Source organism: Leopardus geoffroyi, chromosome B4 (assembly GCF_018350155.1).
Source record: "Leopardus geoffroyi isolate Oge1 chromosome B4, O.geoffroyi_Oge1_pat1.0, whole genome shotgun sequence".
NCBI lineage: Eukaryota > Metazoa > Chordata > Mammalia > Carnivora > Felidae > Leopardus > Leopardus geoffroyi.
The window spans coordinates 41,126,413-41,149,231 of NC_059341.1; the positions used below are offsets into that span (position 1 = coordinate 41,126,413).

General features: G+C 50.4%; 2 protein-coding genes across 5 annotated transcripts in view; one reads left to right on the forward strand and one right to left on the reverse strand.

The window, feature by feature from the left end:
- Positions 1-10,116, reverse strand: part of SCNN1A (sodium channel epithelial 1 subunit alpha) — a 30,957-nt gene extending 20,841 nt beyond the window's left edge. The window contains exons 1-4 of one of the 4 annotated variants that reach the window (XM_045467176.1): positions 8,842-10,116; positions 8,412-8,448; positions 4,865-5,030; positions 2,419-2,778 (exon numbers count right to left, since the gene is read on the reverse strand). In XM_045467176.1, coding sequence (XP_045323132.1) covers positions 2,419-2,774 — 356 coding nt within the window. In that variant the 5' untranslated portion in view covers positions 2,775-2,778; positions 4,865-5,030; positions 8,412-8,448; positions 8,842-10,116. The other 3 variants (XM_045467177.1, XM_045467178.1, XM_045467175.1) reach the window with 3 other exon arrangements.
- Positions 10,117-10,210: 94 nt separating this feature from the next.
- LTBR (lymphotoxin beta receptor) lies at positions 10,211-17,169 on the forward strand. Its single transcript, XM_045467179.1, has 10 exons — positions 10,211-10,606; positions 10,725-10,821; positions 11,078-11,203; positions 11,287-11,439; positions 11,819-11,915; positions 12,038-12,129; positions 14,847-14,954; positions 15,270-15,295; positions 15,868-16,096; positions 16,255-17,169. The coding sequence occupies exons 1-10, from the start codon at positions 10,490-10,492 to the stop codon at positions 16,494-16,496; spliced, it is 1,287 nt and encodes a 428-aa protein (XP_045323135.1). The 5' UTR covers positions 10,211-10,489; the 3' UTR covers positions 16,497-17,169.
- The last annotated feature ends 5,650 nt before the right edge of the window (positions 17,170-22,819 follow it).

Below are 22,819 nucleotides of genomic sequence, written 5' to 3' on the forward strand. Positions count from 1 at the left end.
ACCTGACTTCGGCTCAGGTCATGATCTCAAGGTTCGTGAGATCAAGCCCCCCGTCGGGCTCTGTGCTGACAGCTCAGAGCCTGGAGCCTGCTTCGGATTCTGTGTTTCCCTCTCTCCCTGCCCCTCCCTGCTTGTGCCCCGTCTCTCTCCCTGTCTCAAAAATAAATAAACCTTAAAAAAAAATTTTAAAGAAGTGTTCACTATTATTGTTGCTATTTCTTTATTATTTGCTTTGTGACCTTGCTCAAATTATTTTGCCTCCACTTCCAAATGGAAATAATAACTATGTCTGCCGCCACGGACTTGTCAAGATGAAATGAGACAGTCCTTATAAAGGACCCAGCAAAGGGTGAGCATGTAGCAGGTGTTCGACACGGTTCCCTGTGCCTTCCCTGACTCCCCTCCCTCCCCGGGGGCTCTCTCCCCTCTAAGCCCTGTGGCCGCTAGTCAGGCAGGAGGGATTTCTTTCTGTGTGGACACCTGTCTCCCAGCCTGCAGGCCTCAGGAGCAGGGGCTCTGGTTTCATCCCCTGGGGCTTTTTCGTAGACTGTCCATGACCCTGCCCTCAGCAGGCCTCAACAGATGTAGCCCTTTGCTCTCCATCGCCCACCCATGTCTTTCAAGCACAAACATTTACTGAGAGCCTACTACCCAGCCTTTAGTCCTTCCTGCCTGCCCGCCTTCCCCTCCCTGCTGACTCAGTGCCCTCCACCATGGCTCAAGGGGGTGAAGAGAAATAAGTAGGGGAAAGATCAGGGTAGCGAAGCAGCAGAGGATCGGAAAGGAGAGGAGCCAAGCTCACAGGCACCAAGGAAAAGAAACGAGGCTGAGCCGGAAAAGGAGAGCTGGGAAGTGAGATGTACACATCTGATTACACACTTCGCTGATTCCGTGTCCCACACCTTGGATATCAAGAAAAGGAGGGATTTGTGATCCGAGGGTGAACCACAGCTCCATCACTGTCTCTGTGACCTTGTGACTTGTCTGCCTTTGCCTCAGTTTCCTCCAATGCAAAACAGGGATTACAATAGTCCCCGCCTTGTGGGGTTTCTGGGAGAATTAGGGGTGCCACAGAGTACTTAGCAGTGGCTGGTGCATGAAGCAGCTTCTTAGGAAACGCGTCCTTCGCCTGGACAGCATATGGAGGCTTATCCATGAAAACGGCCGGCAGGGTTTTCGCTGCAGCACGGGACGTCCCAACCCTTTTTAGTCCGTGATACACCTTTGGACACCATGGAACACATGGGGGGCCTTCATCCCTAATATGTGACCAATCTCCATCCTCCATAATCATACCTATACCCAATTTTTGCTCACACACACACACACACACACATACACACACACATGCACACCCATGCAATCACACCTGTAGGCACTCACAAATCTTACACTCCCTAAGGGCAGAGACTGACTCTCGAAGCCACACTGTCCTGCTGTTATCTGTGTCGCCTGTCTCTTCCACCGTATTTTATCTTTCTGTCCCCAGAACCTAGCAAAGTGCCTGGCCTTCAGTGAAAACTGAATGAATTATTAATGAACCCATTTGCCAGGTGCCTAGCAGTGTTGGGCATATGCTCCAGGTATCCCCCACGTGTTGCATGACTGAGTAAATACAAATAAGAGGTGTGGATAAACACCTAGCTGTGTCCTCCTTTCTTCTCCATGGTTACCATCCCCTCTGGCTTCTAGAAGAAAAACTGGCAAAGAGCAACGATGAAACCCAAACCTTCAGGACACACCCGAGCACTTAAAAGTCAGGCACCTGGGCAGGTGAAGTACACAGCCCAGCAGGGGTCAACTGGGTCTTGGGAGGGGGGAGGTTGGGGGGGGGGAAGGGGAGGGCTGCTTTCTGTCCTGTCCCGGTTTCCCTCTGACTCTACCCCCAGCCTCAAGGCTCTCCAACCCTTTGCCACCAGCCCCCACCTTGATTTCCCCAAAACAAACTCCCCTTCTACACTGAGACCAACATACCAGGGCCCAGCCCCACCAGCTTTCACCACCCACCCCCACAGCACCTGCCAACGGCTTCACCTGTCCATTAGATTCTTCTCTCGAGGTGGAGGAGGCCTTGTTCTTCGCCCTCCTCTTGCTCCAGGGAAGGGATGGGAATGATCTCTACCCTGCTCTTTGGAGCTATCCGCATCTCACTTCATCTGTTCGCCCTCCCACTTGTGGGAGGAGGAAGGGAAGTCCAACAACCACACTCTGGATAAGCTGTGGGCACTTGGAGGGCCCCGTTGGCAGAGCCGCTCGGATGGGCAGAGCCCATCGAGTCAGGGGCTCCCTATCTTGCCCAAAGGGAGGTCTACCTAGGGACAGGAGTATCCCCTCCTACTCCCGGGTCTGCGGGTCTGCCTCTACGTCCTCTGTCCCCCACTTCCAGGCGCCGGGGAAGTGACAGAGGGGTCGACTGACCTGTAGGGATTGAGGGTGCAGATGGTGACAGCGGGGAAGACGAGCTTGTCCGAGTTGAGGTTGATGTTGAGGCTGACGGGGTAGCTGAAGTACTCCCCGAACAGCTGGCCGAACTGCCAGTACATCATGCCGAAGGCACAGAGCCAGAGCACAGCCCAGAAGGCCGTCTTCATGCGGTTGTGCTGGGAGCACACCAGGCGGATGGCACCGTGGATGGTGGTGTTGTTGCAGAAGAACTGGAAGAGGTCTCGGTAGGAGCGGTGGAACTCGATCAGGGCCTCCTCCTCCTCTTTGGGCTGCGGGGGTGCCGCAGGGTCGGGGCCCAGCCCCTGCTCCTCATGCTGCTCTCCTTTCATGAGCCTTGGGGGGTCATGGAGGGCCAGGGTCAGGGCTGACTTCTAGGCTCTGGTGCCCTACTCCTTGACCCAGAGCAAGGCTGCTCCTGGCCAGGCCCGCATCCCGCCCTGAGCCCACTCTTTTCTACCCCTCCCTCCCTCCCTCCACCGTCCCAGGAGCCGGCTGACCTGCTGGAGTCCGGGCCAGGAGACCTGTAGCTGGGCTTGCCTGAAAAGCACCCTTCGGAGTTCTGTCCCAGCACCTCCCTTTCTGTCTCCTCAGCTGCCAGTCTGCCCTGCTTAGTCAGTCTATCTTTAGTCTCCTTCCTCCAGGACCTCTGTGTCCCAGCTCTTCTCTTTCTCTCTCTCTCTCTCTTTCTCTGCTTTCTGCTTCTCTTTGGGTCTCTTTCTCCGCTCTCGTCTTCCTTGCCTGTCTCCTGTCTGTGTGCCAGGCTCTCTGGTCCTGCCTCTCTTCCTCTTCCTCCCTGCCTTGCTCCCTCTCTGTCTGAGTGGGCTCTCTCCTCCGCCTCTGGCCCTGGCCCTGGGCTGTGTCCGTCCCAGGGACTGCAGGGCTCCAGGAGGTCTGGACGGCCTCCTGCTCCCAGCTCCCAGGTTGTGGCTGGACTGGGACTGGTTCCTTTCCAGTTGAATCTGGCAGCCGAGCCTCTCCTCCCCCTCACCTGACAGGTGCAGCGGCCCAGCCAGGGAGCCCGCCCGCCAGGCTGGGATGGAAGCGACAGAAGCCTCATTAGCATCTCAATTAAAGGTGAGCAGGGCAGGGGGAGGGGCAAAGGAGGAGTCTTAGCTGAGAGTTTTCCAAAGGGAGGAGGGCTCCTGAGGGCAGGTGCCCCGGAAGTGTGGGACTGGAGGAGGTGGGTGCTCCCCCCCCAACTAGAAGAGTAACGGCCCTGGGGGCTGACAGGCAAGGAGATCTGAGACAAAAGGGCAGGGGGAGGGCCAGAGATCTCAGACAAGGAGAGAGATCCTGAACACAAAGCCAGGAGCGCAAAACAAAGAAAAAAGAACCAGCCAGGATGAGGGAGACTAAGGCAGGGGAGACCAGAACAGGGAAGGCAGAAAAAGGGAGATGGATGGAAGAAGACAGGATGAAGGCCTGGGAGGGAGGGCTGGAGGAGAGGCCGAGAGAGGAGGGTGAAGGGGGTGGAGCCAGGAGACTGAGGGGATGAAGCCCCAAGTGGGCTTCCAGGAGCTGGGTCCCCTCTCTGGGCACTCCTTCCAAAGGCACCCACAGGTCAGCCTCACCCCCAGGTCTTATAGAAGAAGAAGGGGTATCTACTCAGTAAAGTGGGGACACCTCCTGGCCCCACTGGGCACTGGGACACAAAGCGCCCCTCTGCCTCTCCCTCCTGGTCCATCCTTCTCCCTCCTGACTCCTCACTGCCACCCCTTACCTCGTCCAGGCCAGGGAGGGGCCCAGGTGAGGCTGGAGATTGGGCGGGGCCCTGGGACATTCTGTTCTTTTTTACACCATTGGCTGCCAGGCCAGGAATGTGTAATGTCCCCTGTTGTGGTCACGGGGTTGCAGGAATGTGGTCACCGAGAGGCAGCACAGGGGCCAGGCAGGGCACCTGGGCACAGACCTGGAGCCTGAGGAGTTCTAGGGACAGTGGGCTCTGAGCGAATAGGGAGGGATGTAGGCAGCACCGGGTGTCGAGAAGGAGGAAGGTGGGCATGGCCCAAGTGGACACCAGCCCTGGGAAGAGGGAAAGGCTCGCTGGTAGGGGCTGTGCTTTTCCTCCAATATCTCTGCTCCGAACTTAATCCAGCAAGAGGATAAAGAGTGAAGCGTAAGCAGTGAGCACACAGAAAGGGAAGGGTCAGAGAGAGGGCCCAGAGACAGCCCAAGGAGGTACAGGAGCCCCAACCACACAAGCCAGGCCCCGCGCCTGATGGTAGGAGGTCGGCCACAGCGGACCCTCACCGGAGGCACCCGGGGGAAGCCGGCCTGGGATGTGCAGACACAGGCCCAGCCTGAGACTGATGGAGAGTCGCGGAAGAAGGCAGTCATGCTACATAAGATAAGGACTCTAGTGGCAGAGATAAGAAGTAAGTGCTGAGGGAGCCTCGGGGTGGCAGGCAGAGGCACTCACCCTGAGGAGACTCAGGAAGGCTTCCTGGAGAAGGTCACATCTCAGCTGGGTCTTGAGGAACACCAAGGGGTGTGCCAGACAAGTAAGAGGGAAGCGGGGTACTCCAAACTCAGGGTGCAGCTGGGCCCTGCGGCTTCCTCTTAGGGCAGAAGGTCTCCTGTGGCCTCTTAAAGTGAGAGCTGCTGTCAGCCAGGATTCCAAACCCGGTCCCATCACTCCCCTTGACGCCTGCTGGGAACACCCTCCTGGGAAGGGAAAGGCTGGTTTTTCCTTCATTTTCCAGATGAAGAAACCGACCCTCCATAAAGAGAAGCCAGTTTTCTGAGGGCACAGAACGAAACAGCAGCCGAGAGAAACACAAAATCAGAATTCTTTTCCTGCAGGGATGTCTACGTAGGACGTTTGCCATTTATTTCCCATGACAAACCAGCCGCAGACTCATGGGGAACTGGAGCCCCCCTGTACCTGGTTTTGAAACCTAGGAGCTTCAAACACAGAGTTCATGGGCTCATCAGTAATCTGGGTCCTGGCTTATCTCCCCAGCTCTGTGGAAAGCTCTCTACACTGACCCCACATTCCCACAGGACCCAGACAGCCTTAGAACCCCTATTCTCCCCGGAGCCAGGTTCTTAAACAAATGGAGTACACAGCACCCTGCCTGTTTGATCTCAAAGGTTAGGAGAGGCACCTCCCTGCCTTTTCTGTTTGCTAGCTGGTGTCTGAAATCCAACCACGGGCTCAAAGCAGCACAGCAAATAGTTCTCATCTCAAGGGCTCTGTGAGAAGAATCACAAGGACGGGTCTGGGCTGAGCCGGTGTCCCCAGAAGTGCCTGTCAGTGTACCGGGGCAGTGGGTGGGGGGCAGCCCATGCTCAGGGAAGGCGTCGTTCTAGATCTGGAATGGGCCAGAGCAAGTTTGTTGTGAGAAACACAGAAATCTGCACTTCTGTCACGGCTCCATTTTAAGTGTTATATTTGAAAGTGCAGAAATAATGCCCAAATACATTTTTGCCACAATGCGACTTTCCAACAAGACAGAAATATACAGAACAGCAAAAGCTTCCCTTTGTCCCATTCCCTACCCACCCCTCAGGCCAAGGAGGGCTGTTGTAATCGGTATATCCATCTGTATCTTTTGTGTGCTTTTATAAAATTAAATGCATTTCTTTACATTTATACTTTTTTTCATAAACGGGACCATATTATAGATATTCTGTGACTTCCATTTTTGCCTTTAAACTATGTGACTTTGGAAAAGGCACTATACCTCTCTGGGCTCCTGCGTTCTGATCTGAAAAGTGAAATGGCAGGGGGAAGGGAGAGTGAGGGTCCGAGATGGTCCCAAAAGCCCTTTCCAGTTGACTGTGCATTAACCCTTGCTTAACACAAGAAAGAACTGAGGCCCAGAGGAGTGAGGAGTTAGGAGTGGGGCCAGATGGAGAGCTGAGTTTCTCCTTTCCATGTTCAGTGCTGCTCCCCTGACTTCCAGAGAAGTGGACTCTTGCTCTGTGGGGTCCCACGGCCCTGTGGTCCTTGTTTTGGAAGCTTCCCCAGCATTGGAAAATGCTCTCCCAGACTGGAGCTGTTCCTTCCCTCCTGGCACTAGCCATGCCCTGACCCTATGTGGCCATAAATGTGCAAAGGCTACAGGGAGAGAAGTGAAATAGGGAGTCTGCGATGGGATGAGGGTCATGAGTTCAAAGGGGCTTACTGCCTCTTGCTCTCTGGGGAACAGAAGATGATGGAAATAATCACTTTCTCTTCCACACTGCCAGAGAGAGAGAGTCTTGTTGAGAATCTATGGCCTCACTTACCACTGTATATGATTACTAGCCTAGTATGTGCATGTGTGCGTATACACAGATCATACTATGAGTTCTCTGAGAACAAGCTCTAGGCTTATTCATCTTGGTCGTCCCACTGTCTAGTGGTCACTATTTGTTGACCCAATCTGCAGAAGATGGCAGAATGAGCATCTTAAGACTCAAGATTTATCTTCGGCAGAGAGTGATGTGCTATGAGAAAGCATCTCCATTGAACATCCTAATTTCCTCTGATAACTCATTAATTTGTCATCTACTAATTTGCCTAAATTTCCTTCATTTTTTCCATTTCTAGGGTAAAAAATGAGTCACTCAATTAAATGCAGCTCTTATTCTTACTACTTGGAATTAATGAGCCTTTCAACACTGGGCTGCCCACTGTGGAAAACAGTGGGCTTTCTAGCTGCACTCATATGGTGGGAATGACCAGAAAACTCCTCCATACCACTCCTACTCTAGTCACCTGGCAGGAGGCTTAGAAGTTCACCATTAGAAGTTTATTCCTTTGGGTCAAGGCAGGATTTCTCCACCTCAGCACAACTGACATTTGGATAATTCTTTGGGTTTATTTAAAGGGATGGTCCCCAATGAAAATGCAAAGTCTCCGGAGAAGGATGACCCCCTCACCCATGACACATCTCTCCGTATTTACCAGACCCTTTCTGAGAGCACCAGTTGGCTAAGAACTGTGTGGGAAAGAGTATCCAGAAGAATCCATTCCCACCAGGCACCCTTTTTGGATTCTTCATGGACCTCTGGGAAGGAAGATCTCTCGGCAGTCCTCTCGGAAGAAGGCCAAACATTCTGGGAATCTGTGGGGTACTCAGTCCAGCCCTGGTGCTGCCCAGTGGAAATGAGCTTCAAGGAAGCTGGCAAAGAACACAAAGAAAAAGAAACCAAGACAACGCCCTGCCCACAAAGAACTCATGGATCCCCCTGTGAGTTTCCTTCACCCTCCTGGAGAAGGTTGGGTAGGCATAATAACCATTTATTGCTAAGACGTATCAATTGTGGTCCAGCTTAGAAACAGCAAACACTCTTAAGTCTTCCAAATGGAAGAAAGTTAATCTAAGAAATTGGTACACGGGTGATGAAAGAGATGAGAAGCCAACGGGGGACAGCGAGGCAACCCAGAAAACAGCGAAGCAGGAAGCAGCTACATCTCTAGGGCTGGAAGGACAGCGGGGTAATTAAGCATCATAGACCCAGAGGCCTCCTGAGTTATTTGGCAGGAAGTAAATAGTGGGGACTGCCTGACAGGAGATGGGATTATGAAAGGAGGGAAGGAAGAAACACAGGCAAACACAGGTGATATCCGATGTCCGAAAAGCAAAGAGAGACAGAGAAATAGCCTGGCTTCTTTCCTCCTCCCACCTACCTGTCCTTCACTCACCTGTCTTCCTATTGGCTGAAACTACCCAGAAGCCCGAGGAAAAAGGAGTCTGGGAAATGTAGTTCCCAGCAGTGATACAAAACAGCAGAGGAAGAGGGGAGGACAGATCTGTAAGCAAACCAGCAGTTGACTGGCAAATACAAAAAAAAAAAAAAAAAAAAAAGAGGCCCAGAGAGGGGAAGTGTCGGGACCAGGATTAAAGTCCAGATCTCAAGGCTCTTTCTTTAGGACCCAGAGACTCCTTGAAGGCTGAAGTGACAGCATGAGATTGGCAGCAGAAAGGATACAGTTCAGCCAGCTGTGGTTAAAAAAGATCTGAGATAGGGCTTACCTGTGAAGCAGGAGTCTTTTCAAGTGCAGGAAATGTTCTGGGGGAGATACACAAGAACATACAAAAGTGAAAACTCATTGATCTGTATCCATCAGATCAGTGTCTTTCAAGCATTTCACTGTTTATAAGTTATACCTCAATAATAAAAAAGAGAGACAGAGATCTCTCTTTTCGATAAAATCCTATAATATTTTCAAACGAAATGATATATGTCTGGGATTTGCTTCAAAATAATTAAGAAGAGATCAGAAGAATGGAGGAGGGCTGTGTGGAAGAAATAAGACTGGCCATGAGCTGAAGCTGGAGTTCACAGTATTATTTTCTCCTCGTGTGTGTGTGTGTGTGTGTGTGTGTGTGTGTGTGTGGTGTGTGGTGTGTGAATTTCCATAATAAAAAGGAAAAGGAATCTAAGGCCACTGCATGCACATACCTGTATGTATTGAAGAGCTCAGTGGTGAGTCCAGTCTCAGCCCCCAATTCCCTGGACTTGGAAAGAGTGGCAGCCCTGAGCAGGGTGTGCTCCTCTGGTATTTCTTCCCCTTCCGGGCTGCCTGGGACCGTCCATATAAACATTTGCCTGCAGAGTACAGGTCTGAGGTCTGCACCAGGAGAGGAGAGTGAAATATCTAAACTCAGGCAGGAATGAGCTTGGGACCCAGAAATCGGGAACTCTGGAGTCTAGGCTAGTCCTGCCGCAGACTGGCTATGTGATGTGGACAAGGCATCATCGTTTATTCCATAAACATGTACTTGGTATGGGCCAGACTCGGCCAAGCACTGAGACCCAGTCCTAAAGATCCAGTCTAGGCCATTGCACAGCTCACAGCCTGGTGAGGTGGGAAAGAATAAGCCCAGACCGCTGTCTGTGTGGCATCTGTGCAGCCTGGGGTGGGGGTGTATCCCAGAACCCGTGCGAGCCTCAAGGACGGGTGGGAATTCGCCAGGAGCACAGCAACTTGAAGACCAGAGAGCCTGGCATAAGGGGGCATGGCAGGGGCTGTTGTTAACGGGTTGCCGGGAAATGGTGGGAAGAAAGCGGGCAGGGACTAGACCAAGCCCCCCGGAATCCTGGTCTCTCTCTATGTGGCACCCTCAGCCTCCATCTTCTCACGATTAAGGCAAAGCGGCTGGACTGGTGGTCTCTCAGCTTCCTCCAGTTCAGAAGGATTCAGAGGCTCCTTCCTGGGTGAGGAAACTGGGACTGAAGACTGTGGCTACCCAGCTCCGGTGCAGCCACCCCTATTCATGGGGAATTTGGTCTACGTGGTCCTCTGTCGTCAAAGGACAGGGGAGCAGAGGCCACAGCACTCTCTGCAGTGTCTTGTAGATGACCTGTGCCCACTAGTGTGTGCACTGGGGTGGATCAGGGGACGGAAGGGCTGGCTGGCTTGTTATTCCTCTGCAGCTTATCTTTAAAAGTCACACAACGGGGCAGGAACCCCCAGGAGTCCAGATGGATGCCAACTGGGACTTCTGGTTCCCAGATGCTGCAGCTGGCTGGCCGTGGGCCTCAGCGGGTGTCTGCGCTCTCCGTGTCTGCCGTTCACAGGCCCTTCCACTTTTGAGATCTGGCACCCGGCTGGACCCAGCTCCGGCTCTCCCTCTGTTCCGAGTCAGCTCTGCCCTGCTCTCGGAGGCCCATCTGGGCACTGTCCACTGGCTCTGTGGCCCATTCCCACCTAGCGGTCCTCCCCTCCCAGCCAGGCTTCCGAAGAAGGGAGGAGGCCCGGTTCCGGCCCTGCTGCCCTCACGTGCTTTCCCGGCCGCCCCCTCCCGCCCTGCATCGGGGCAGCCAAGCCTGTTCCTCTTCCCCGATTGCGACAGCTGCCTCTGCTCCCAGCGCTCCCTGTCCCCGCCCCGAGGCCGGCTTGCTCCACTCCCACTTCCTGAGCCCGGCTCTTGGAGCCCTGGAGGCCAGGCCAGGCCCGGGCGCTCGGCCCCAGGGGCACGTCAGCCCGAGCCTTGTCCCAGACCCTGGGCTCGGGGGGGAGGTCGCTGCCACCACTGCCCGGGACGTGCAGGCCTCCCACCTACCCCCCAGGCCTCCACCCATCTGGCCGACTGGCCGACTGGCCGCCATGCGCCTGCCGTGGGCCGCCTCCCCCTGCGGCCTGGCCTGGGGGCCACTCGTCCTGGGCCTCTGCAGTCTCCTGGCAGCATCCCAGGCCCCACTGATGAGGGAGGGGCCCGCGCAGGTGGGTGAGGGCAGACTCGGGAGGGGAAGGGGGGTCTGGGTAGCCCTCCCTCTAGTCCCTCTGCCCTCCCCAGGTGCCCCCTGGACAATTCTCCCCCTACCTCCATCTCCCCTTGAAGGCGCCCCCATACCACACGGAGAACCAAACGTGCCAGGACCGGGAAAAGGAGTACTACGAGCCCAAGCATCGGGTCTGCTGCTCCCGCTGCCCCCCAGGTGAGACCCGAGGGCCACAGGATGCCTGGGACGGGAGGTGGGTTACAGGGCACTCCAGCCCACCTTTACCGCCTCAGAGGGGAGACAGACACCATAGCCCCGGGAAAGGAGAGGCATTTCTCCTGCATCGGGAAAGCAGCCGGCCATCCGTCGGACGTGGCCCCCAAGAGGACAGGGTCACATGGCAGGCAGGCGGCAGAGGTGAGGGTGGGAGCCCCGCTCCCCTGACACCCGGATCGCTTCGCTCACATCCTAGGCACACGTGTCTCAGTGGAATGCAGCCGCGGCCAGAACACAGTGTGTGCCATGTGCCCCGAGAATTCCTACAACGAGCACTGGAACCATCTCTCCTTCTGCCAGATGTGCCGCCCCTGTGACCAGAGTGAGTGGCCGTGTGCCCGGGGAGGCTGGGATCTCCTGGAGCGCAGCCCCTCCACCGAGCTCCCCTGTCTGTCTCCCCACCAGTGCTGGGCTTCGAGGAGACTGTGCCTTGCACCAGCAAACAGAAAACCCAGTGCCGCTGCCAGCCCGGAATGTTCTGCGTGCACTGGGACACCGAGTGTGTGCACTGCGAGCCACTCTCCAACTGCCCACCTGGCACTGAGGTGGAGCTCAAAGGTCAGAGGCCACTGTGGGCAGAAGGCGGGGAGGACACTGGGTGCCAGTGATCTTGAATGGGGGCCGGGAGCGCGTACTTCATCTGTGGGGAGCCCCCAGGTAGTTCTCTTTGACATAAAGAGCCTCCTCTCCCTCCCTGGGCTAAAGGCCCACAGAAGGGGTCTGCAGAGAAATGGAACGGGGACAGGGGACACATTTGGGGCCTCAGAAGGAGGCTTCTCTCAGCTCAGGGAGGCTCAGGCCAGAGGAAGATCAGGAAAGGTGCTGGGAGGGAGGTGCTGGGCAGGGAGGGCCATTCAGTGGGAATAAAGGAAACTCACAGCATGGAGAGACGCCCCTTGCCCACTCACCCTGGCTGGCCTTGCTTTTCTCTTGCCAGATGAAGTCGTGGAGGCTAAGAGAAACTGTGTTCCCTGTAAGGCAGGGCACTTCCAGAATACCTCCTCCCCCAGGGCCCGCTGCCAGCCCCACACGAGGTGAGTGCACCCCCACCATCCCAGAAGTCCCAGCTGCTGACCACCCTTATGCTCGCATGCATGGGCTAGCCTCCACTTCCAGCCCTGTGCCGGCTTGAATTGGGCTTCCCTTTCCTTCACAGGTGTGAGGAACAGGGTCTGGTAGAGGCAGTTCCAGGCACTGCCCAGTCTGACACCAGCTGCAGAAATCCACTCGAGTCCCCTGAGATGCCAGGTGAGGAGTCTGGGGCCCAGGGGCACATGGGGGGAATCTGGGAAAATGCCTTCATTTCTCCCAGCTAAAAAGATGGGGAAAAGATTAATCCTTCTCTCTCAGAATTGGGGCAAGCAGAAAAGTTCCCTAAGGAAAAACTGGAGTATCCCTAGGCCAGCTTGATATACACATTCTTTTTAAGTTATGTATTATACACATAACTTGTAAGTTACATGTACTATTATGCCAAGGAACACTCCTACCCTGAGATGTAATTGTAACTGACATTACTGTCCTCATCTTGGACATGCCACCATCATATAACCCACTTACCAGACCAAAAATCTCTTTACTAGATTACACACTTTCATTATTAGAGAGTTCATCCCACATTTGACTGTTTTGTTTGTTTCTTTTCTGTGACGTTGCTGGTTTCCTAGCCTAACAGATGATTAAGGGGTATTTCTAATAACTGTAAACATGATTAGCAGGGAGAGAGTTTATTAACTTTTTAAAAATTACCAAATATTTATAATTATGGCTTTCATTTATTGAGAGCTAGGGCATCAGGCACTCTGCCAGCACTTGACAATCACTAGCTCATGTAATCTTTTTAATGACCCTGTAAAGTACAGCTGACCCTTAACAACATGGGTTTCAACTGAGCGGGTCGCTTATATGTGGCTTTTTTTTTTCAATCAATACGGAACATTGCTATACATGTATTTTCTCTTCCTTATGAGTTCCTTAATAACATTTTCTTTTGTCTAGCTTACTTTATCATGAGAACACAGTATATAATACATAACATATAAAAGATGCATGAATCAAACTGTGTTATTGGTAAGATTTCTGGTCAACGGTAGACTATTTGTAGTTAAGGTTTGGGGAGAGTCAAAAGTTAGACGTGGATTTTCGAGTACACAGGGGTCAGCGCCCCCAACCCCCACATTGTTCAAGGGTCAACGGTAGTTCTATTATTATCCTCACTGAGGACAGGAGGAAACTGAGGCTGAGAGGTTATGGGACTTGGCCCAAATCACTCATTGGTATCTGGTATTACAAAGACCTGTACTCAGTTCTTTCTTACTCCAGAGTGTGTACCATAATGCACGCACACCATAGAAAATTAGAAAATTCAGAGAAACAGGGGCACTGGGCTGGCTCGGTCAGTTAAGCATCTGACTCTTCGGCTCAAGCCATGATCTCACAGTTTGTGAGTTCGAGCCCCTCATCCCTGCTTGGGATTTCTCTCTCCCTCTCTCTCTGCTCCTCCCCACTTGCACACGTGCTCTCTCTCAAAAAATAAATAAACACTAAAAATTTTTTTAAAAAAAGACAATTCAGAGAAGTAAAACTAAAAACCACTCACAGGACCATCACTTAGCATATCCACTCTTAACATTTTTTAATATATCCTGCCAGACATTTTTCAATGGATGTCTATATATAGAATTGGTTTTCTAAAAGTGGAGTCATTTGAATAGTTTGTCACTTGATTTTTCATTCAGCTATATCATCTTTTTCCTTGTCCTCTTAGTACTTTTTAACCATGTATCAAATACAACTGGCACTTTAGAGCTGGAATTTTATTTTATTTTTTTAAATTTTTTTAATGTTTATTTATTTTTGAGAGAGAGAGAGAGAGAGAGAGAGCACGAGTTGGGGAGGGGCAGAGAGAAAGGGAGACACAGAATCGGAAGCAGGCTCCAGGCTCTGAGCTGTCAGCACAGAGCCTGATGCGGGGCTTGAACTCACGGACCGAGATCATGACCTGAGCCGAAGTCAGACGCTTAACCAACTGAGCCACCCAGGCGCCCCTAGAGCTGGAATTTTAGACAGTAGGTACCAAACCCCCCTCATTGTATCTTTGAGGAAACTGATGCTCCAAGAGGTAGAATGGCTTAAAAAGTCACCCAACTGGGCCGGGACACAGACGTCTCAGATGCCAGGTCCAGCTTTTCCCCACACCTCCCATTCTGTGCTCCTTCAGGCCCTAGGTTTCGGTGGATCAGAAAGGGCCAGCTCCCAGTATACAAATGTTCAAGTCTTCCTGACCTTCCCCAGGTACAGCTGATGGGTGCTCTAGACTCTTCTGTGAAAGACAGAAATTATCCGCTGCTACATACCAAGACCTGAGAATCCCAGCTCCCAGCCTCCTTCCCTCCCCTCCTGGAGCCTGCCTTGAGCCAGGGGGTGGAGACTTTGCAAGCCCCACTCCCCCACCCCTGTAAACACCCCCACAGAGACAGAGGGGCAATCTCAGCTCCTGTAGCAGCCTCTCTCTAAGATGGTCACGTCCACAGAAATGTGGCTCTACCCTGTGGCCCGAGTCTGCTTACAAACCCAAGTCCCACCTTCCCCATGCTGCCTTCCACCCCCACTTCCAACCCTGGAAAACCAAGTGCCCACACTCCTGTCCTCACCCACAAGACTGCCCCCGTCCTTGGTCTCTACATGGTGGCCACCATCCATGCCCTCCAGAGATCTCCACCCTCGCTTGAGTTTCCCCCGGCAGTCAGGAGGGCCTGCCCCAGTCCAACTTAGTTCCCCTTCTCTGTAACCCAAGGGAAGTTTCTCCAATTCTGCCTTTAGGAACTGCAGTGGGTCTAGAAGGGAAAAGCTGCCGCCGCCCCTTTTCTCTGAGTTGTCCAGAGGACCAGAAAGCTGTTCCTTAGCTTCCCTCCCCTCTGCCCTTCCTGGGGTCGTCACAGCTGTTCTGTCTGCTGTCCTGGCAGGAACCGTGCTGGTGCTGGCCATCCTGCTGCCGCTGGCCTCTCTCCTGTTCCTCACCACGGTCCTGGCCTGCTCCTGGAAGAGCCACCCCTCTCTCTGCAGGAAGCTGGGTAGGAAGGAGCTGGATGCTGGCAGGGACGCAGGCCTGGCCGGCTGTCCGTCCCCACCTGATGGGGAAGGGGGTTTGGAGGGAACAGTCAGCTTCCCCAGGGCTAACCCTTCTGTCCCTCCACACCCTTAAGACTCCCAGTGCCTGCCCTCAGCATGGACATCGTCTCCATCCAGCAACCCCATTCTGAGGCTGGAGATAAGGGCAAAGATAGCGTGTTCTTTCTGTGACCCCAGGGTGGGGAGCAACATCGTGGTGTGGGGGAAGGGTGAAAGCCATACCGGAGGCTCCACACCCTTTTAATTTTCCATTGCAGGATCCCTGCTCAAGAGGCGTCCAGAGGTAATGGGGGAAGCTGAGAAGGCCACAAGGAGGGGTAGACGGGGATACATGAACAGGTGGGGTAGGCAGGATAAGAGTGTGCAGGCTTCAGTATTCATTCGGCTAATAACTGATTGAGTATACCATGTGTCAGATGCCATTCTGGGCACCACGGATATAGCAGTGGGCAAAACAAATTACCTACCCTCCTGGAGTTACATGCCAGCGGAGCAAGAATAAAGTTAGACAAACATTTATCAGGTAGTGATAATTGGTAAATAAAGCGTGGTAGTGGGACAGTGAATGACAGTGGCAAAGGATGGGGGTATGTTATCTTAGAGTGGACAGAGAGGGCCTCTCTAATAAACAGATATTTGAGCAGAGAGCTGAAGAAATGAGGGAGCCAGCCATCAGAATATCTGGGGGAAAGCGCCCCAGGAAGAGGGATATCAAGTGCAAAGGCCCTGTGGCAGGGAGCAAGAAGTGGAAGAGAGAACAATGAGCTGCCTAAGCATGGGGTGGGGTGTGGGAATTAAAGAACGATGGAGTCTGAGGCCCATGCCATTGGTTGGTTCTCTGCCTCTCTCCTGCAGGGAGAGGAATCAAATACTGCTGATGGAAGTTGGGAACCTCCAAGGGTCAACCCACATTTCCCTGACCTGGTAAAGCCACTTCTGCCCTTCTCTGGAGACTTGGCCCCGGCCTCGGCCAGGCTCCCAGCGACCCCAGGCTTGGAGGAAGAGGTGCTACAGCAGCAGAGTCCTCTAAGCCAGGCCAGGGAGCTGGAGGCTGAGCTCCCAGAGCAAGGCCAGGTGGCCCATGGTGAGCATGGGGCAGGCAGGAGGGAGGAGAGGGGGCATGGAAGGGTGGGGTGGGAGGGATGGTGTGCAAGAGGAGAAAGTGAGCCAGGCAGAAGCAGAGCAAAACAGAGACTCCAACAGCTAGCGTCGGCCCCTCTCACTCTGCTTCCCTTCCCACAGGTACCAACGGCATTCATGTCACCGGCGGGTCTGTGACTGTCACTGGCAACATCTACATCTACAACGGGCCAGTACTGGGGGGAGCACGGGGCCCTGGAGACCCCCCTGCTCCCCCAGAACCTCCATACCCCACCCCTGAAGAGGGTGCCCCAGGCCCCCCCGGGCTCTCTACACCCTACCAGGAGGATGGCAAAGCTTGGCACCTGGCTGAAACAGAGACACTGGGGTGCCATGCCCTCTAACAGGGCCAAGGACCCAATTTGTCCCCCATGCCTCTTGGTGTCTGGGAAAAGCCAGGAGAAGGGAGGTGCAAGAGCATCTTCTCCCTGCGGCTGCCCTACCCACACAGGACTGACAGAGGGCCTGGATAGGGCCCCTGAGAGGCAGATCCTGAGGGGCCGGGCCTGAGACGCATCGCTGAGAGCAGGGCCGGGCACTGGCTGGGTATGTGCGTGCCACAAGACTCTCACCGCCTCCTGTGCCGGCCTGAGACTTCACTGCAGACCCTCCTGCCCGCCGGGGCTGCACTGGCCCGGCTTCGGGCACGGACAGGGCAAACGATGCTAACTGCTGCCCGCCACGGCATTCTGCACCCTAAGCAGGGCACAGAAGGAGGACAGCCACATGGCCACTTGCAAGGACATCAGCGGGACCTCCAGCAGATTCGTGGTGCTCATCCCCAAGCTTCAGAGGCCCTTTGAGAGCCCACACTTCACATGGACTGAAGTAGACCCTGTAGAAGATGGAGTTACATGGAGGACCACCCCTCCCCTCTCCTCCTAGAAAGGGAGTCACTAAAAACTGGGGGTTTGGATACAGTTACTAGGTAGAAGGGAGAGTTTTGGAGGGAGAGGAAAACGGCAAGTGTATTTATAAATTGTAACCACATGCAAATAAAGAGGAGATCGAGACCTAGATGACTCATTTTCTTGGGGTTTACATAGAAACACTATTGCATTGGGGCAATGTCAAAGGCAAAGGTCAAAACATTAAAATATAATCCTACAAAGGTATTTCAATGAGAGGCTGGTGTCTGTAATTCAGGTGATAACTGTATTAGCCGGCCATCCCTGACAAGGTGCCAGATGGTGTTCTAAATGCTTTACAATAGAGGTGCCTGAGTGGCTCAGTTGGTTAAGCATCTGACCCTCGATGTCAGTTCAGGTCATGATCTCACGGTTCGTGAGGTCAAGTCCCACGTCTGCTGTCAGTGCAGAGCCTGCTTGGGATTCTCTCTCCCTCTCTCTGCCCCTCCCCGGACACACGCGAAGGATCTCTCTTTCTCTCAAAATAGATAAATAAACATGAATAAGTAAATAAATGCCTTATAATATTAACGTATGTTACCCTCACAACATCTCTCTGAGATAGATAGTATTACTATTCGCATTTAACTATTGGGGAAACTGAGTCACAGACAGGGTAAATGACTTGCCTAATTCAGCTGCAAATGGCAAAGCTGGATTTGCACCCCGTTAGGCCGTAGAGGCCTCTCGGGTAAAAACTTCACACACCATACCCTTACGGAGTTTCTCCGAACAGGGGTTTAAAAATGGGCTGGTTTTCTCAAATAATCAGACCTGCTTCATGTTCTGCAGGCATATTCAATCTCAGCCAACTCTCCTACCCGCAGCCACAATGCAAAGTGAAAGAGTGTTCTTTCCACAAGGCCTGTCAAAGGGAAAGATACGCACATTAGCCCTAAAATGTGAAATATTCTTCCCATCCTGTTGGGGAAGAGATCTCGGCCAGCCTCCTTCCACTCGCAAGGCACACTCATGATTTTTCCTTGTTTATTCTCTTTTGCCTTATTTAATTTTTCTCAAATAGAACTTTAAATCTCCTCAAGCTCTATTATTAGAAAACGTCTGGGCCCAGAATTTGTCTACCTCACTGCCTGGTAGAGACAACCTGAACTTAAACGATTGGGAGGAAAGCAGCTGCCAGCGGACAGCTCCTTCCATAAAAGGCCACCGTCTAGGTCTGATGTTGAGAACACTGTTGCTGGGGCTCATCAAGATGGTGTGGCTACAGGGGCCATCTGATCCGACTGAGTGGATGGGTTATTTAAGGTTGACCATGAAAACATTAGATCCAAATTCCTTTCTTGACAAGTAAGTCATCATGAGCTATATCTTCACGAGTTAATGCCCCGCTCTGCCAGTATGCCAGAGCCAGACAACATGAATCCTTAATAATCGTTCAAGGTATTTAGATTAAAAAAAAAAAAAAAAAGTATACAGTTTTCAACAAAATAAAAGGAGGAAACGTCTTTTAAAGAAATGGTGCTGAGGCCCAGTCCTAGGTGACACCATTCAAATTTAGGACTATATCAGCCCGTGTTAATTTGTTAGGGCTGCCATAACAAAGCCCAGCAGACTGGATGGCTTAGAGAACAGGACGTTATTCTCTCACGGTTCTGGAGGCTGAAAGTCCAAGATCAAGGTGTCAGCAGGACTGGTTGCTTCTGAGGTCTCTGTCCTTGGCTGGCGGATAGCTGTCTTCTCCCCGAGTCCTCACACGGTTCTGGCTTTTGTATGTCTGTGTCCTAATCTCCTCTTCTTATAGAGACACCAGTCAGATTGGATTAGGGCCCACCCTAATGACCTCACTTTAATTATCTCTCTCTCTTTCTTTTCTTTTTCTTTTTTTTAATTTGAGAGAAACAGAGAGAGAAAGAATCCCAAGCAGGCTCCGCGCTCAGTGTAGAGCCGGACACAGAGCTTGATCCTGGGATCATGACCTGAGCTGAAATCAAGAGTCGAATGCTCAACCAACTGAGCCTCCCAGGTGCCCCCAATTTAATTATGCCTTTAAAGACAATCTCCAAATACAGTCACATTCTCAGGTACTAGGGCCTAGGACTTCAACGTATGCATTTCAGAGGACATAATTCACCCCATAACACTGCCCATGCTTATCTATGTTGTCCTTGGGTAATTAAGTTGTTTTTTTTTTTTTTCCAAAAGATGGAGTGGTTCACATTGACAGCTGTGATGAATTCTTTCTGCAGCATATGCAACAGACTTCCATACCTTTCCTGGAAACAGACCCTTATTTCTGTACTAGGGCAGAGAGTCCATGATATTAGGAAGGGAGGCCCCTTCCCCAATCACAAGAGCCAGTAAGCCCATTACCTTTTGCCAGGTTTAGGATGGGCATGAGATCCATTTCTGACCAATGACATGTATAGTGAAGTCTTCCTTCCCAGGACAAAAAACATCATAAGTTTTTGGCTTCCCTTGTCCCTCCTTTCGTGTTTGGGAAATGTTTGTGTGAGAACATGATGCCTATCTTGCTATCTTGCTTGGGGCAGCCATCTTGCTGTCATGAAGGAAAGGTCATGGAGTTAAAAAGCCAATCCTCTGAGGATGGAGGTGTTGGAAGAAAAGAAAAGAACATGGTTCATGAGGCATTCTTTTTTGTGTAAACCAGAGTAAGTTAAGTTTTCTTTTTCTTTTTTAATTTTAACTTTATGTATTTCCTTTCTTGGGGTAGGTAATTTATTCACATGGCTCAAAATTCACAAAGTATCAAAAAGTAAATGGTGAACTGTCTCTTCCACTCCTGAACCTCAATCATCAACTTGCCCTCCCTGGAAGCAAACAATGTTACTGTTTCTGATGCTTTTCCAGAGGTAATTTACAAATATGTACACATATATTCCCTTCCTCCTTTTTCCACAAATGGTAGCACATTCTCTGTATATCCTTCCCCAGCCTTTTTCATGTATCAAATTAGCTTGGCCATAATTACATATCAGTATCAAAAAGCTTCCTCCTTAATTTTTATATCTGCATCTGCATAGTATCCCATTATATGGCTGCTCCATTTAACTAGACTTCTTTGAGGCTTTTTAATTCACTTCCAGTCTTTACTATTAAGAACAATTCTGGGTGCCTGGGTGGCTCAGTCGGTTAAGCATCCGACTTCCACTCAGGTCGTGATCTCACGGTTCCTGAGTTCCAGCCCCGCGTCAGGCTCTGTGCTGACAGCTCAGAGCCTGGAGCCTGCTTCAGATTCTGTGTCTCCTACTCTCTCTGCCCCTCCCCCACTTGAGCTCTGTCTTTCTCTCTCTCTCTCTCTCAAAAATAAGTAAATGTAAAAAAAAAATAAAAAAAAACAATTCTACAGTAATAAACTATGTCATTTTGCACATGTGCAAATATTGCTTTCAAAAAATGCTAGAAATAAAATTTGGGGTCAAAAAAATTGGGGATCACAGGCAGATATATTTTATTTTGATAAATATTACCAAATTGCCGTCCATAGAGATGGAACATCAGCTATTTTTAAGAGTGTCCATTTCCATGTGCAAAAACCAACTTTGGTGTGTTATCAAACATTTGAGGTCATCAAAGGTGAAAAATGTTAGCTCAGTGTAATTTTTGTTTGCATCTTTTTTTTAAGTTTATCTATTTATTTTGAGAGTGAGAGAGAGAGAGAGAGGAGGAGGGGCAGAGAGGAGAGACAGAATCCCAGGCAGGCTCCGTGCTGCCAGCAAAGGCAGAGCCCAGCTCAGGGCTCAAACTCATGAACTGTGAGATCATGAGCTGGGCTGAGATCAAGAGTTGAGATTAAGAGTCCGATGCTGGAGCGCCTGGGTGGCTTGGTCGGTTAAGCGTCCAACTTCGGGACTTCGGCTCAGGTCATGATCTCACGGTCCATGAGTTCAAGCCCCACGTCGGGCTCTGTGCTGACTGCTCAGAGCCTGCAGCTTGTTTCAGATTCTGTGTCTCCTTCTGTCTCTGCCCCTCCCCTGTTCACGCTCTGTCTCTCTCTGTCTCAAAAATAAATAAACATTGAAAAAAAATTTTTTTTAAAAGAGTCCGATGCTTAACCAATTGAGCCACGCAGGCACCTCTTATATGCATTTCTTATTGTGACTGACAATTTTCATTTCATTGTGAGTGAACATTTTCATTACATTAGAGTCATTTGTAAACTACTTTCCACTGTCTGTTCATCTCTCTTACTATTTTTCTGTTGGGCAATTTTCAAATGTAATCTTGCTATCCCCCAAATCACCTATTGAACAATGATTTTTTTTTTCTTCACTAACTGGAAACACTACCATTATCGTAAACCAGGTTTGTGTAAGAACTTGAGTTTACTTCTGGATTTTCAAGTCTCCTCTTCTGATCTTTTTAATTTGCTAGTTCCACAGTCTTTCCATTTTTTAGCTTTATATTTTAATATATATTAGAGCTCCTTTTAATCTCCTTTTTTAGAATGTTCCTGATTATATTTTCTTATTTCTTTTTCCGAATGAACTTTAAGATCAGCTTATTTAGTAACCCTCCCCCAAAAAACTTCTATTGGTATTTGTATTGAGCCTTACCAAACTTCTAGATTACTCAGAACTAACATTTTCCTGGTACTAGTTTTCCTTTCAAAAACATGGTAACTTTTTTTTTTTAACATTTATTTGTTTTTGAGACAGAGAGGGACAGAGTGTGAGTGGGGATGGGGCAGAGAGAGAGGGAGACACAGAATCTGAAGCAGGCTCCAGGCTCTGAGCTGTCAGCACAGAGCCTGATGTGGAGCTGGAACTCACGAACCATGAGATCATGACCTGAGCTGCAGTCGGATGCCCAACCGACTGAGCCAACTAGGCGCCCCGAACATGGTAACTTTCTGTGTATCGATTCCTTTTGTATCCCTCAGTAGTGTTTTAATGTTCAATTTTTTTTTAAATATAGATCTTGAGTATTTCTTGTTAAGTTCATTCCTAGGTGTTTTATCTGTGTGTCATGGAAATGAGATCTTTTCTTAGTTTGTTTTTTTTTTTTTTACCCAGCTACCTACTCAATTCTCTTCTCATCTATAATAGTTTTTCATTTGATTCTCTTACACTATCACCTATAATAAATAATATGAAATTAATCTCTGCTGTCTAATTTTTATACTTCTAATACATTTTAATCTTGTCTAAATATATTGCCTAGTACCTTTAGAACAGTGTTAAATAGTAATGGCATTAATGAACATCATTGTCTTGATCCTGATTTTAATGAAAATGTCCCCTTTCAGCAGAAGTTACAATAGATGTGTTTATTTTATTATGCTAAGGAAGTCCCCATCCGTATTTCACTGAAGTTTTAAATTAACAATGGATATTGAATTTTTACAAGAGGAAAACAAATGTCATTTAAAATTCTGCAGAGGTGATTACACCACTTTTCTCCTTAAATCTATCAATCTGATGAATTGCATAAGTCAGTTTCCTAATACTAAACTATCTTTACTTTTCTGGAATAACCCACACTTGATCTTGTTGTTTTCTTTTAATGTACCTTTGGGATCCTGTTTGCTAATATTTTATTCAGATTCTCATAAATGAGCTGGGCCTGTACTATTAGTCTATTTTATGTCCTTCATTGCTTTATAATTATATTTATATTTCTGACATAACAGTTCATCCTTAAGGAATTATACCTTAGAGTTAATTTAGTTTAATATCTAGGATGGCCAACCTTTCACCTTCCCCCACCCCAGTGTCAACACGTCCCCCATCCATGCTGCTGCTCAGCACAGAGCCGTGCCATTCATGTTAGATCTTTTT